Source organism: Carya illinoinensis, chromosome 11, assembly GCF_018687715.1.
Source record: "Carya illinoinensis cultivar Pawnee chromosome 11, C.illinoinensisPawnee_v1, whole genome shotgun sequence".
NCBI classification, from domain to species: Eukaryota; Viridiplantae; Streptophyta; class Magnoliopsida; order Fagales; family Juglandaceae; genus Carya; species Carya illinoinensis.
This window is the reverse complement of record NC_056762.1, coordinates 14594675-14610757: the sequence shown is the minus strand read 5'-3', so window position 1 is coordinate 14610757 and position 16083 is coordinate 14594675. Positions and strand designations below refer to the sequence as shown.

Below are 16083 nucleotides of genomic sequence, written 5' to 3'. Positions count from 1 at the left end.
TAGCAACTACTTGCTTAATACAATTTGGGGTCTCCGCTAGATCATATAGATCAAATTCACTAGAAAGGGCATCCTTGGCTAGCAAGTGTGCAACCATATTAGTATCCCTTTTAGTATGACAAATAGTCCAAGATGAAAAGGACTTCAGAACATTCCTTTTGTCTTCAACAATTAGGTCACTTGGACTCCAATCCTCAGTTGGTTTCTGTAGCTTCTCGACCACCTAAAGAGAGTCACCCTCTATATTTAGTTCATGTAATCCAGCTTCTTTATTGAATAGGATAGCTACCATTAAGGCATATGCCTTTGCTGCAAAAGGTGAGAGGTTCATGTTTCTTCTAGCTCTAAGTGTGCCGAGGACTCTTCCATTGCAGTCTCTAATTATAGCACCAATGCCTATCATTCCCCTTGCGATGTTAATAGAGGCATCCTAGTTGAGTTTATAGTGTCCCTCTGAAGGTTTCCTCTATTTTTTGGAACCATCAGCAAGGTCAGTATTTTGGATGGCCTTGAATAGGCTCAATTTAGTGTCAACTTTTTGGATGATAGAACTTGGGTGCTTGAAGCCTTTCCCATGTACTAAATTATTCCTTCTTGTCTAGCTAAGTTTGGCAATTATTCCAGCTTCTTCCAATACTTGTTGAGGCAGCCTTTCTAACATTTTATTCTAGATATCCTTAAAGCATGTCTCATTTATGGCTAGTTTTTGTAATTGCTTGCTAGCTTGTCCCCATACATCTCGGGCTGCCACACAGCTCCACAAGACATGACATGAGGTCTCCTCCTCGAGGTGATAGACAGGGCAAAGGTTTTCCTCTCTAATCTTCCTTCTAAATAGGTTGCTAAAAGTGGGTAAAGCTTCGATGCAAGCCCTCCATATGAACATCCTAACTCCATTTGGAACTTTCAATTTCCACATTGTCTTCCAAAGACCATCTTGAGTTGAATTGCTTAAGGTACCACACTCTAGATTGGTTTTTTAACTCTCTATGAAGGTGGTATGCACTTTTTACTGTGAAGATGCCATTTGATGTGCCTTCCCACCCCAATCGATCCTCTCTACTACCGAAATTGATAGGGATGGACTTTATGATGTCCACATTGTCCTGTGAGAATAGGTTTTTTAACAAATTGTCATCCCATTTCCTTAATATTGGATAGACTAGTTCAACCACTTGAGTTACTACTAAATCATCTTTCTGTTGTGACTTGGAGTTAGAAAGTGAGGTCTAGGTAGCCACCTATCCTCCCATATCTTGACCTTAACCCCATTGCCAATCCTCCAAAGAAGGCTTTCTTTCAAGAGACTTAGTCTAGCTTTTAGGCTCCTCAAGGCTAGAGAAGGTCTATGGCCTAGTTTTGCATCTAAAATGGTACCATGGGCAAAGTACTTTTGTTTTAGTATTTGAGCAGGAAGGGAGCCAGGGCTCGTGAGGACTTGCTAGCCTTGTTTTGCTAGAAGTGCCAAGTTGAAGCTTTTGAAGTTTCTGAAACCCAGACCACCCTGCTCCTTTGGTTTGCTGAGTTTGTTCCACTTGACCCACTGGATTTTGGTTTGGTCCTCATTAAAACCCCACAAGAATTTCCTTAGGAGCTTGTCCAACTTGTTTGTAATGGACTAGGGCTGGAGAAAGATCCCCATGGCATAGGAAGGGATAGCCTGCAAGATAGATTTTAGTAAAACCTCTTTGCTAGTTATCGATAGGTAGTTTATCTTCTAGTTGGTAACTCTAGCCCACACCGTATCAATTAGTCCATGAAAGGAAGCATTCTTGACCCAACCCAGCATGGCAAGAAGTCCAAGATATTTCTCAAATGATCTGGTTGCCTTAACCCCAACTATTTGCAAGATAATTCTTTTGTTTTCAGATGGGGTGTTCTTGCTAAAATAAATTGATGATTTTTCCTTGTTTAGCATCTGACCAGAGGCACACTCATACTAGTTCAGGATCCTCATCAACTTGCTCCATTCGAGTGGGTTAGACTTACATATCATGTTGTCATCGGCAAAGAAGAGGTGATTGACTCAAATGGGGCCTCTTCCCATTGGGACACTAGTGATGCTCTCTTCCTTCTCTGCCTTGTTAAGTAGCTAGGATAATGCTTATGCACACAAAATGAAAAGGTAAAGGGAGAGGGTTCCCCTTACCTTAGGCCTCAAGATGGCTTGAAAGGACCTTGAGGTTCCCTATTGAGAAGGATGGAATATGAGATTGAGGAGATGCATTTTGTTACCAAGGAGATCCAGCTGCTTTCAAAGCCCAATTTCCACATGACTATTGATAGGAACTGCCACTCCACCTAGTCATATACCTTGCTCATATATAGTTTTAGAGCTATATAGCTTGATTTTCCTTGCATTCTAGTTGTCATTGTGTGGAGAGCTTCATAGACCACCACAATGTTGTCTGTGATTGCCCTACCTGGAACAAAGGCACTTTGATTTGGGGAAATGATGTTAGGCAATACAAATTTGAGTCTATTTGAAATCACCTTAGCTACAATTTTGTAAAAAAAAATTGCATTAACTAATAGGTCTAAAATCGGAAACTCTCTTGGCCTCTTTAACCTTTGGGATGAGAGTAATGTATGTATCATTGGCTCCCTCCAAAGGCCCACCTTTGTTCAGAATATTAAGGGTGAATTTGCTGACTTCTCCCCCAACCAGGTTCCAATTTGATTGATATAATAAAGCTGGAAATCCATCTGGTTCTGGAGAGCCTAATCCATTCATCAGAAACACAGCCGCCTTGATCTCCTTTTTTGTGAATGCCTTTCCCAGGTATTCATTCACCTCAGGGGACACTTTTTGGGGCATATCCTCTAGGCATTATGCAATACCAGAAGGATTTGATGTGGTGAAGACTTGAGTAATCCTATTGGCTTTCCTTCTTTGAGTGGCATGTAGGTGATAGAATTTTGTATTTTTGTCTCCCATTTTCAGCCAATGTTGTTTTGCCATTTTCTTCAATTTCAAATCTTCCTCATCTAGGGATTTCTCAATCTCACCTTGCAACTTGAGAATAGAATTCACTTGATCCCCTCTGCCTGCTTTGTGTAATTCACTAAGCCTTTCCATTTTTTGTTTAATCTCAGTAGGTGAGCTTCTATTTTCTGTTGTGTTCCACCTCGTAAGAGCAAAGCTACAATTGCTTAATCTTCTAGTCATCATGGTGGTATGACTCTCACCAGGATTAGCTTTCCCCCATGCCTCCTTAAGAGTTGTAGCATAGCCCTCCTTCAGGGTCCATGCTACTTCAAACCTCAAGAGTTTGGACTGAGGCCTTCCTTGGTTTCTTTGGTTTCCTAAATTGATATGCAAGGCTGAGTGGTCTGATTTCACAGCAGGGTTGACTATGCAGGAGGCTTCCTTTAGCCAAGATGGATTGGCTAGTGCTCGATCCAATTGTTCTTTTGTAAAATTTTGACCACTCCTATTATTTGCCAAGTATATTTTGGTCCTACTGTCAAAAATCAGATTCAGGGAACACCAGTCAAGTGCATTTCTAAACTTCTCCATTTGTTTAGAGGGCCTCCCATCTTTTCATCCTGACATGTTATTTCATTGAAGTCACGATAGCAAAGCCATGGAGTTAAGTCCAATGGTTTTAGGCATTTTAAGAAGTCCTAGCTACTGTTTCTCTTTGAGGTCTCAGGGTGACCATAAAATCTTGTGAAGAACCATGAAGGTGCATTTGTGCTACTCGAGACAGGAGCACTAATATGCCATCTAGAATAGTTATAGATGACCACCATAGAATGATTTTTCCACATTAGTGCAAGACCACCACTACTTCCTCTACTCTCAACAGCCAGGCACGCAACAAACTTCAAATTTCTATTGACTTCTGCCACTGTTGTTCTTGCACACTTTGTTTCCATGAGAAAAATCATGGATGGGATATTATCCTTAACTAGGAGGTTAAGGAAGTTAACTGTCCAAGGATTCCCAAGCCCTCAGCAATTTCAATTGATGATGGTCATTGGTTTTGGCAGGGTTGTCTTGCTGCCTCTACTAGTAATATTTGAGCATCATTTTTGTTTACTTGGTCTTGCTCAACATACAAGGATTGCAATTTTGTTCTTTTGGGTTCATGGAAATTGGAGATATCTCCCAAAATTTTACTATAGAATCTTTTTTTTTTTTTTTTTTTTTTTTTGTGGCTTCTATTGGGACAACAAGTTTATCAGGATTTGAGGGGGGAGGGTCTCAGGCTTTCCTTTCCAGTTGGCCTTCTTGGTTTTTATGGAGTACTCGACAGAGGTTTGGTGTAAAGGGGTAGATCTATCATGCCTTTTTGAACCTTTGGTGGAGGGATTGGGATGGGTAGTCTCAAAATTGACTTCTAAGCCTATATGGTTATGGTCCATGTCAACATCTAGAGTTTTTCCAAAGTGTGCTAAAGTTGGTATTGGCAGTGTGGAAAGGCCTGGCTTATATGTTTCTCCTAAGGATAAAAGGTGGCTTTTGTCCACTTTAGAGGAGAGAGGGAGCTCACCTATAAGAGTACTATGTTGACTCCTTTCCTGGGATTGCAGCTTTGCAGGGACATCCTCCATGGAGACTTGAACCAATGTACACCTCCCCCCCTGACCCTCCTGATATTGTGTCTTGGCCCTTCCCTTAGGTACAGCTCTGCTAGGCCTAACCTTGCAGCCCTTCTTCGCCATGTCTGGTTGCTGCCCCTTTCGGTTGTGGCTGCTTGAAGCTGAGCTACCTCAATAGGACTTGGTGGCCATAGTTGAACGTCTGGATGGACTAGTTTGAAGCCAAGGGCTATATTGGGATGGTTGTTCCCCTTGGTACCTCTAGAAGTTGCAACCCCTTCCTTGGTGCATAATGACCCAACACTTGAAACAGAAGTTTTGTAGCCACTCATACTTGAAAGCTGCCCAAACTTTCCTCTCCCATACCTGCACCCATCTCCCTCTGACCAAAGGTTTAGTAACGTCTACCTCCACTAACACTCTTAGGAAATGACCACATCCTTGACCCTCCTTGTCCACCTCAACTTTAATGACTCCCCCGATTGCTGAAGCAATTGCTTGCCATATTCTTTCATCATACCTGCGAATGAGATGTTGTGGAGTTGAACCCAGAATGGTTCATGGGAGAAGTTTACTGCACTGGAGGAAGGCTACTGTCGATATCTTGGATACCAATTAGGTTCCTATCGAAAATCTGTGGCCTTCCTTGAAGTATTTTCTTCTTGTCTGTAAGCTTTCCAAACTCTAAAATGAAGCTACTCTCACCTAACTCAGTGAAAGTCAACTCTTCTTCCACTGTCCATACCTGTGGCATGGTGGTGCGAAAAGCCTCATTGCTGAAGTTCCAACCAGTGATGACCTTTGCCAACAGGCATTTAGTTCCTCTCTGAGCTGCTGCCAGAATGTCTTGGTCTAAGACCCTAACTAGTTCTTCTTCTGCCTCGGCCAAGTTGAGTCCTTCCCAAAGCTTGGAGAGGTCCTCTCCCACCATGCAACCTGTGATCTTCTACTAGGATGTCACGTGGAACCTGGAACCTTAGGTGCTGTACAAAAACAGAGAGGACTCCCCTCCAAGACTAGCGTAACAAAAGCCAGACCTTAGAGCAAATTCTAGACAAGCATAAAACAAACTCTCAGCTCACACTGAGGGAGAGAGTTCTTTGTATTGAGATACAAAGAAACCAAACCTTACACTCTTAATCTTCAGAGTAGAGAGAGAAGGACCAGGATGTTGTGTGATTGATTACCCTTATATTGTCTAAATATTTTGGAATTACACATTATTTATTTTGGTGAACCTTCTCTCAAATATTTGATGTTGTTACAGTAAAGAGATTTAGTGGTTTCTGGGTGGCTTTATAATCATTGAAGCTTTGACCTACTATTACCAACGCCCTATTTATCACTAAACAAATGTCTTCTAGTGTCTTTTTCTTTTGGCACAATGTTTCATCAAGAACATGAGTGCCTGGTTTAAGGGCCTTTGAATAATTTGAATCAAAGTATGGTGATATTGAAGCTAGCTAACTAATCTCTCGTAGGATTTTGTGTGATTGATTTCCGTAATTTTGTCTCAATATTTTGGAATTACACATTATTCGTTTTGGTGAACCTTTTTTGATCTCTCAAATATTTGAGGTTGTTACAATAAAGAGATTTAGTGGTTTCTGGGTGGCTCTATGATTATTGCAAATCTGACCTGCTATTACCAATGCCCTATTTATTACCAAACAAATGTCTTCTGGTGCTTTTTTTTTTTTTTTGGGCATAATGTTTCATCAGGAACATGAGTACCTGGTTGAAGGGCCTTTGAATAATTTGAAGCAGGGTATGGTTCAATTTCAGAAGCCCAAAATGGTATCATATTGAATGGTACATGATTGAGACGCAATTTTAGTTTAGTGGTAGAAGTTTTGTAGTATTTATTATTCTTTATTTGATTTTTTCTCTTTGATTTATCATAGTGATAATCTCACCTGTCCTTTATTTTGTTATTTGAATTATAATAATGTTGTGGTCTCCCAATGTTTATGTCCTATTGTTTGCTCGGCTTTTAGACAGATTTGGAATTGGTTTTTCTGTTATTTACCTTTTTTTTTTCTAATTTATAACCTTCCCTATATTTAGTTTGGTCATGTAGCTATACAGGACTATTTTTTATTACTTCTATGGTCGTTGTTTCTTTTTATTGGCTGCATTTCTCAACAAAGTACCAAACTTAGATGGTTGTAAATGATGTCGTCGAACCATGTTTAATTAATATAAGGGCAATTACACTTTTCACAAAGAGTAAAGCAACTGTGCCACCCCAATTTTGCTACTGCATTTGACCACTCATCTTACTGCTACATTTGACCACCCAATCTTAATGATTAAGGAAGTGATTTTAATGTATTGATATATTTTTTTTATTTTTTAAAAATATTTCAATATGTAAAAAAAAGGAAAAGAAAAGAAAAAAAATAAACAAGGACATTTGTGCTAGGCGGCACACCCAGCGGTCATTGCTGGGTGGTAGCCTAGCATTACTCTTTCACAACTACCACCAGTTTGTCATTTTGCACTCTAAACTACAAAAAAACTTAAATTTGCACCCTAAACTACCAATAGGTATTACTTTGCCATGCTTATTCGCATTTCTTGTATATGTAAGTGATTCCTATGTTGGGCATGTTGAAGTTTTTCTGTTCCTAATCTTGGATGAGATATTTCCAACGGAATTTTATAGGTTCATAGATATATTAGGAGACTTTGGTAAATGTGCTTGCCAAACGTAAATTAAGAGGGGTCATGGAAAGGCTCAATATATATAATGGAACAACGCAAAAATATATATTATTTTTCTAGTAGGTAAATTATTAACATAAATAGAACACTAGATTTAGTTTCATGCATTCTCTTTAGATAAGTATTTTCTTATTTTTTGTATCTATGTTTTAATGCAGCTTAAGTGATCTTAATTTAGTATATGCCTTTACAAAGGACAAAACGTTAATTTAGTATATGTTTTAATGCAGGTCCTACAAAGACCGTCACTTTGCTGCTCTTGGTTTGCTCATCCGCAATCTTCCCCTTCACGCATGGTCTCTTCCTTTCTTCTTCAAGTCCTTTTCTCAAGACAAATTTTGTATCATTATCATGTTTTCATTGTCTAATTATCACAATATTTTGGTTTATTATCTCGGCTTCTCATTTATATGCTAGTAAGCTTGTCATTTTCCTTTCTTTGATTCCTTTACTTTTGCTATTTTTTTGTTTTTCCTTTTTTATGCAATAGGATCCTATCAATATGCTAAGCCAATTGCAATTAGCTTAGGAATCAATGAAAATTTTATATTATCTCATTTGTCTATGTTACTCTACTCCACCAACATGTATTAAACTATGGTGTATTTTGAATTAATCTTTTTTTATTTTCTAACGTATCCAAACATGTAATTATTATACTTCATTTATAATTTTTTTGTAAAATAATTTTATTATCTTTGAATAATGATCTGTTTCACCAACTAGGCAAACATGCTTTGCACGTTGCTTCCAGCCTAGTATACACACAAACACACAAACACACACACACACACACACACACACACACACACACACACATTAATGGGATCCAACTTAAAGAAACAAATTAACGTGGCAGTTGGAGTGCTGGGTTAAACAGACCTGCCACTAATTTAATTTCCTTCAAGTACGTACGTCCTCACCTTGGGCCAAGTACTATCAAATATCAATTATCATGTACAATTTTCACTTGTTTTGTTCTAAGTATCGTGTAAACCAATTCAGTAGTACTACTATTACGCCAAACACTACAACAAAAAGCTCTCTTTTGGTGACTTTTAGAGGGTAAAATGGTAATTTTAATCTAAGTTAGTATTTGTCCATATTTCTAATTGTTAATGATTAAGATCTAACATTTAGAATCACTATTTATAGTTCCTCGTGATCGTGCTTGAGTTTTCATAAGAAACATGCAGATCAAGGTAAGTTAGTTTTTAACTTACTATTGGTTTAATTTGTATGTGTAATGAGTAAAGGAACTACAGTTTAGGTTTGTATATTATAATGTGCCATGCCAAGTCATTACATATTCATTTGTTACACAATTTATTCTATCACGAATTATTCAGTTGTTACACAGAATTTATTCTGTCATGAATTATTCATCTGTTATGCAAGATATTTTATTATAAATTACTATACATTGCAAGTATGTCATATTAAGTATGCTATCTGTTACATATATGTCATGTCAAGTAATGTTCGCTGTTGCAAGCATGTTATGTTATGAAATGTTGTCTGTTACATTCGATGTCAAGTTACAAAATATTTTTGTCTCATGTACGTCCTCGTGCAATTAAGTTATTGTTCAGTTTATTGTGAATAAGTAATCATGGTAACCAACCCTGAGGGGTAGCTTAGTTGGTCAGGGCTTGGGTTTGTTCCCCAATGGTCACCAGTTTGAGTCCCCTTAGGGCCACTAGAGGTTTACCTGGCCGTTAACTTCAGGGCCCTGTGGAATTAGTTGAGGTGTGCGCAAGCTGGCCTGAACATCCACAAATATTATAAAAAAAAGAAAAAGTAATCATGGTAACCCCATAAGATAAGAATAAGAAATCATGGTGACTCCATGAGATAAGAATAAGTTTAGATCAAGTTTATGTTAAGTCAAGTTTCAGATCAAGTTCATGTTAAGTAAAGTCTCAAATCAAATTCATGTTAAGTCAAGTCTTAGATCAATTTCATGTCAAGCAAGTCAAGTTTAGTTCACGTTTCAGTTTAAATTATGTCAGTTATGCTATGTTTTATTTGAATTTATGCTATATCATATGTGAAGTTATGCATGTCATATGTGAAGTTATGTTATGTCATATGTGAAGTTATGTTATGTTTTATGTCAAGTTATGTTATGTTATACTATGTCAAAGGTAAAATTATGCTATGTCATATATGAAGTTATGCTATACTTTATGTCAAGTTATGTTATGCTTACTTATGACTGTGATTATGCATTCATGTTTTTACTGTCATGCATGCATCATTAACCTGTGTGGAGATTTTTTGTTAACTTGCTGAGATTTGTAATCAAATCTCACAGTGGTAGTCCCAACTAACATCCCCCCAAATGGTAGATCTTGTTACAGGATCTGAAGGAGAGTCGAAAATTGACCAGCTGGAAATGGTTGACTAAGCGAGGATGCAATGTCGATAATAGTATAGTAGTACTACTTGTATTTATAGAGTTGAATCTCTAGTACTCTTTTGATCACCACCATTTTGAACTAGCATTGTGATCTTAGTTGTTTAATATGTCATTATGTATGAAGTATGTTTTAAGTATTTGAGATATTTTTTGTTTGGTGCATAATATTGCTAAAAAAAATTATTTGCTGTGAATATTGCATAATTCTAGATACATGTTAGGAATATTGCATCTTATATGTAATGAATGGGGGTAGGTAATCTTGTATTGCATGTCTCGACACTTCAAATGTTCATCCGATCCCAAGCAGAATTTGGGGGTGTCACAAGTCTACGCTATAACACAAGGGGAGGTGGATTTGGACACTGATGAGGCAGCAGATGCAAGAGTAATTATTGGTAAAGTTAAATTGATGCAACACATGGCATGTGCTCTATTTGACTTTGGAGCATCGCGGTCTTTTGTATCTTATGATTGTGTGCGACGATGTAAGTTGAATATGGAACCTTTGTCCAGAAGAGTCCTAGTAGCTATTCCAGACATGAAGGTTGTTGGATATACTCGTATAGTTAAGAACTGTCCATTGGAAGTCATTGGTTAATCCTTAACCATTGACCTAATCATTTTCCATCTAATGGAGTTCGATTTGATCTTAGGAATGGATTGGCTATCAAGGCACTACACTAAGACAGATTGTCGAAGAAGGGAAGTAGTTTTTGATGTACCCTCCAAGGATAGAATTTCTTACATGGGAAAAACAATTAGATTAATTCTATCAGTAGTACTAGCAGGACAAGTTAAGAAGAGTATGCTGAGAGGAGCTGCTGCTTATCTTGTTGTCATGGTTAGTCCAATAGAAGAATTTAAAGGAGTCAAGGGGATTTCGATGATTGAAGATTTTCCTGAAGTGTTTGATGACGATTTGTTTGGATTGGCCTCAGACCGAGAAACAGAGTTTGTGATTGAACTAGAGCCAGCAACATCTCCAGTACATAAGGCACCCTATCGAATGACCCTGACAGAGTTGAAGGAACTAAAGGTGTAGATTGAAGAACTCCTTGAGAAGTGTTTTATTCGCCCTAGCTAATCTCCGTGGGGAGCGCCAGTGTTATTTGTGAAGAAGAAGGTTGGAACCTTGAGAATGTGTATCGATTATCGAGATTTGAATAAGGTGATCATTAAGAACAAGTATAAACTGCCACAAAGAGATGACTTATTGGATCAATTACAAGGAGCGATAGTGTTTTCAAAGATAGATCTGCGATCGAGTTATCACCAGCTTAAGATCAATGATCAAGATGTACCCAAGACTACGTTTTGAATTTGTTATGGACATTTTGAGTTCACAGTAATGCCTTTTGGATTGACAAATGCCCGAACAACATTCATGGATTTAATGAATTGGATCTTTAGGTAGTATTTGGATAGTTTCATGGTGGTATTCATTGATGATATATTGGTGTACTCACAAAGTGACGAGAAGCATCGAGAACCAAAGTTTTAAAATCCGTTCCGGTGACCATTTCAGTTGAGGCACTGGAATGGAATATTTCGGTACCGGTACGTTTCGGTGTACCGTTTCGGGATAGACATTATATGGATAAATTATATATAAGAACTATATTCCAAAATAAAATTAATACAATTCTTAAAAGCATACATATCTGATAACTTAATAATATTTCTCCATAGTGAATACAAGTCTTAAACACACATTTATAAAACTAAATAAAATATCATAAGTTCTCAATCCAACTGTAATCATTCATTTTCATCAATAAGACAAAAAGGATCAACATTAGCAAAGCTACTCAAAATATTTTCTTTAATGTCATTGTCACCACCATCATCATCAATATCAAGACCAACATTAACACCCTCTTCCAAATTTTGTAAGGCTAATGGCTCCTCAATACTTCCCCAATCCAAGTCTTCTCCATCAATAAGCTCTGATTCTTCACCTACCCATTCCTCCATCGAGTCAATATTCTCAAGATTGATTGGATCCAAAGCATCTCTTCCCCTCTTTATGTTTCTGCCAAAATAAAAATCACACGTAAGTGAAAATGTTACATATTTTTCAACAATTAAAAACATTATTTTTGAAAAAGTTTACCTCTCACGGAGCTTCAAGTTATAACGAACAAATACTAAATCATTCAAACTTTTATGCTCTAATCTATTCCTCTTATTTGAATGAATAAATTCAAATATACTTCAATTTCTTTCATAGCCAGTTGCACTACAACATTGACTTAATATGCGGATTGTAAACGTTTGAAGAGCTGGAACCTCATTTCTAAAAGTACCCCACCACGCAACTACAACAAAAGTGCAATTATAAATTATTACTTAAAATTAAATAAAAGAATTAAAATATAGATTCACACTATTTAACAAAGGATATTGAGGTTACTTGGATTACTTTTTTCACACTGGCGTATTGCTATAGGTTGTCCAAAATCACCGTGTGCATTCTTATACATGTCAATTTGTTGAATGATCTCATCTTGCTTATGAATATCAAGTTCCATCTTTACAACGCAAGTCATAAACCCTCTAGAAACATCATTTTTACTTTTAAAGCAAGGGTTAAAGTAAATTCCAGGATTAAGAAGACAACCTGCTGCATGTAATGCACTATGAAGCTGCTTATCCCACCTAGCATCAATGACCCTGATGAATGGCATAAATGTAGAAACTTTGTTCTTCAATCTTGCTTTTATATTCTCTTTGGCTTTCTCCATTGCATCATACAAGTATCCCATTGCAGGCTTCTCATCCCCATCGACAAGTCGTAGTACTCGAACCAAAGGCTCGTTGATTGTTACAATAAACTGACATTGAGCCCAAAACTCTCTCTCTTCTAGAACAATCCCAGCTAACTCCTTCCCTATGTTGCTTTTAGAATAACTTGATACAATCCACTTATCACAAGTGAACATTTGTTGAAGCTCTTTCTTAAACAACAGTAAGCATTGGATACTTAAAAAATTTGTAGCAAACCTTGCGACTGCAAGGCGACATAAATCATGACCTTTGGTAAAGTCCTTTCTCATCAAAGCCAAAACCCAAGCATGGTTATAAATGAATTTCATTATCTTCCTTGCCTTCTTTATAGTTTCATCAATAATAGGAAAATGTCTGGGATTACAAAAATTCTCTAACATCAAATATATACAATGAGCTGCACAAGGGGACCAAAAGAAAGAGCCATACTTTTGCTGTAACTTTTTTCCTGCAGCCTTATAACTCGCATCATTGTCTGTTATGAATTGCACAATATTCTCCCCCCCAACTTCTTGAACAACTTCATCAAAAATGTTAAATAATGTTTCAGCATCTTTTCTAAGGCTCGATGTATCAATAGACTTCAAAAACATTGTACCTTTTTGGGCAATAAACCAAAAAGTTAATTATTGGTTGTTGCCTCTGGTTTGTCCAACCATCTGCCATTAGTGAACAAACACTATCCCTCCAAGATGTTTTAATATCTAAGAGATAATTTTGAACCTCAGTCACAGAATTCTTCAACAAATTTCCTCTCAACTCATGTAAAGAAGGACCCTTGAATCCTGGCCCGATGGCAACTATAGCATTTATAGCTGGTTGATAAAACTTGGATTGAGATGCATTGAAAGGTAAATTAGCATCATACCACCAATTTGCTATAGCCATTTTTGCTTTGTTAATCATTTCCTTTGAACACATAGTACTCTTAATAGAAGGTTGAGAGCCAGGAATTGTTCTTGGAGCAAAAAATCTGCTAAATGGCCTCGTTGACTTTCCACCTACTTTCTCCTTCCCCTTCACCTTCCCCTTCCCCTTTGAATCATGAATGTGTCCTTGACTCCCTACCTCATACTCATCATCACCAACATCAACATCTCTTATGTTCAATCTACAGGGCTTCCACATCCAATCTCTAAGCTTAGTTTTCTTTTCTTCTCTTTGTTTTTTTTTCATTTCATTGACCAACTCCTTCATTTGCCACTTTATATCATCAGGGACCTTTTTACATGCTTCTACATCACCTGAAATACCACCTAGATGATGCTTCAACCTCGTGACTCCGCCACCTCTAATAATTTTGCTACAATAAAGACATTGAGTACTATTTCTTGCCCTTGGCACTACACGTGCATGGGACCATGCTAGATCCTTTGATCTAGCAGGAGCAACTGCTGTAGAAGTAGCACTATTTGATTGACAACTAGACATTTCTGATTTATATACCCCTACATTATGAAAAAAAAAAGAATCAACTCATTTAGAAATGCACATATATTTGGAAAGACTTAAACGAAAAATTGTACAAATTATTCAATTTCACATTCATTGCCGGCATTATGAGTTCAATTCATTCAATTTGATGAATGTATTATGTGGAAAGTTTAGAGAAGACCATGCAAGAGTAGTGCTTCTAAAATAAGTTCCATAAAAATAACTGTAATTGTTTTCAAAATTTTGCAATCCTTCATCTCCCGTTGGCATGTTTGACAGTGTTATTTTATGAGTTCTTGACTCTAAATTCTAAAATCACTAATTAACAGCATTTGAAATAATCACATAAAATCATTTTAAGTTCCATATTGAATCTATAAAAGATCAGATTTTTTTATTTTTAAATATTTATCAACTAATAACAGCAAAATTAAGATTCAAGAAGATGCATTTTGCCCAAAATTACAAACAGATATAGCATTTCACGTCTAAGGACTCAAGATATGAACCATCAAATTATCAATTCACATTTCACAAATCAGGAAGTTAAACTTCAATTAAATCCTAAAGTTACTCATTTCACGAAATCGAAACTACCTGCAGTGGCCAATCTAGATCTAGGATGCGGGATTTGGGAATTGGAATGGCAGAGGAAGTGAGGAAGTCAGACGGACGAAATTAGAGGCCAAAGGCTAGATTCGGCAGCAGTGGGATGCCGTCGTCGAGGCACAAGAGGCCAAGAGTGCTGTGGGCGACGGCATCGTTGCTGCTAGGCCCAAGACCCATGAACAGAGTTGCCGGCTGCAATGGGGAGGTGGCGCTGTTGGAGTACAGTGGAGAGATTGAGATCCGGTTGGAAATGAGAACAACATGAAAGAAAGAAAATCAAAATGGTAGAGAAAGTGAAACTGTGAAATCACGAAAGGGGAGAAGGGACTCGGGACTCGGGACACACGGAGAACTGGAGAAGAACAAAAGAAAGAAACCGGAAAAAAAAACAAAGGAAAAATGAAGAAACAAATATAAATTACGAAAATTCCATGACATTAAGCTTAATTACAAAAATGCCACCGCTTGTTAAATTTTAGACTGGAAAGTGTATTCTGGCCGGAATACTGGAATTCAGCCGGAATGGATCGGAACGAGGTGAAACGGTCAGAATTTGTAGCGGAATGAAATATATGGGTTTCCAATTTCGGCTACAGTTCCGGAATGGAAAATTTCGACAATTTCGGCCGGAACGGAACGGATTTCAAAACTTTGTCGAGAACACTTAAGGATAGTGCTGGAGACTTTGCAAAAGCATTGGCTTTACTCCAAGGCTAGCAAATGTGAGTTTTGGCTCCAAGAAGTGAAATGTCTAGGACATGTTATTTCTAATGAAGGAGTTGCCGTAGATCCAGCTATGATAGAGGCTGTGATAGAATGCCGGAGACCGAAGAATGTCCATGAGATACGTAGTTTCCTTGGTTTGGCAAGTTACTACCGTAGGTTTGTTGAAGGTTTTTCTAAACTCTCTAGTCCAATAACGAAATTGACTAAGAAGAATGCCAAGTTTGTTTGGAGAGAGGAATGTGAAAGGAGCTTCCAATAGCTAAAAAGGAGGTGAACTACAGCACCAGTCTTGGCTTTGCCTGAACCGTACAAGCCTTATATAGTATATTTTGATGCTTCTAAGATGAGATTAGGATGTGTTTTGATGCAAGAAGATTGAGTAGTCGCTTATGCTTCGTGACAACTTAAGGATCACGAGCAGAATTATCCTACGCACGACTTGGAATTAGTTGCAGTAGTGTTTGGATTTAAGATTTGGAGACATTACTTGTACGGAGAAAAGTGTGAGATATATACTGATCATAAGAGTCTGAAATATCTATTTAGTCAAAATAACTTGAATATGAGACAGAGAAGGTGGATCGAGACTATAAGTGATGTCCATTGTGAGATAAAGTATCACCATAGAAAGGCTAATGTAGTGGTAGATGCCTTTAGTCTTAAGACTTAAGCTGACATGCCATTGATATTAGCTAGAATGAGGAATTTGTTGATCAAAGACTTGCCAAGTGATGTTGCATTAACAACGGTGCAAGAAATCGTACCATTAACAGAAGAGGAAATCATATAAGGATAGAACCAGGATGGGAAGCTAGAGAAGCTTCCAC

General features: G+C 37.5%; 3 protein-coding genes across 3 annotated transcripts; 1 reads left to right on the top strand and 2 right to left on the bottom strand.

Annotated features, from left to right (window-relative positions):
* Window positions 1–2830: 2830 nt before the first annotated feature.
* LOC122282241 lies at window positions 2831–3520 on the bottom strand. Its single transcript, XM_043094193.1, has one exon. The coding sequence runs from the start codon at window positions 3518–3520 to the stop codon at window positions 2831–2833; it is 690 nt and encodes a 229-aa protein (XP_042950127.1).
* Window positions 3521–9968: 6448 nt separating this feature from the next.
* On the top strand, window positions 9969–10742 carry LOC122282240. The gene is made up of 2 exons (XM_043094192.1): window positions 9969–10260; window positions 10354–10742. Exons 1-2 carry the CDS (start codon window positions 9969–9971, stop codon window positions 10740–10742), a joined length of 681 nt encoding a protein of 226 aa, XP_042950126.1.
* Window positions 10743–11443: 701 nt separating this feature from the next.
* Window positions 11444–13918, bottom strand: LOC122282239. The gene is made up of 4 exons (XM_043094191.1): window positions 13086–13918; window positions 12134–12841; window positions 11567–11732; window positions 11444–11452 (listed from the first exon to the last, which is right to left on the bottom strand). Exons 1-4 carry the CDS (start codon window positions 13916–13918, stop codon window positions 11444–11446), a joined length of 1716 nt encoding a protein of 571 aa, XP_042950125.1.
* Between the last annotated feature and the right edge of the window lie 2165 nt (window positions 13919–16083).

What these genes read in the sequence shown, in the direction of transcription:
- LOC122282240 (XM_043094192.1), top strand. Translation starts at nt 9,969, where the DNA reads ATGTCTCGACACTTCAAATGTTCATCCGATCCCAAGCAGAATTTGGGG. An exon ending in GAAGGTTGTTGGATATACTC is followed by an intron (nt 10,261 to 10,353) that starts GTATAGTTAAGA and finishes ATTTGATCTTAG; the next exon opens with GAATGGATTGGCTATCAAGG.
- LOC122282241 (XM_043094193.1), bottom strand. Translation starts at nt 3,520, where the DNA reads ATGGAGAAGTTTAGAAATGCACTTGACTGGTGTTCCCTGAATCTGATT.
- LOC122282239 (XM_043094191.1), bottom strand. Translation starts at nt 13,918, where the DNA reads ATGTCTAGTTGTCAATCAAATAGTGCTACTTCTACAGCAGTTGCTCCT. An exon ending in TTGGTTTATTGCCCAAAAAG is followed by an intron (nt 12,842 to 13,085) that starts GTACAATGTTTT and finishes TTGTAATCCCAG; the next exon opens with ACATTTTCCTATTATTGATG. An exon ending in CAACCTATAGCAATACGCCA is followed by an intron (nt 11,733 to 12,133) that starts GTGTGAAAAAAG and finishes TTATTTTGGCAG; the next exon opens with AAACATAAAGAGGGGAAGAG.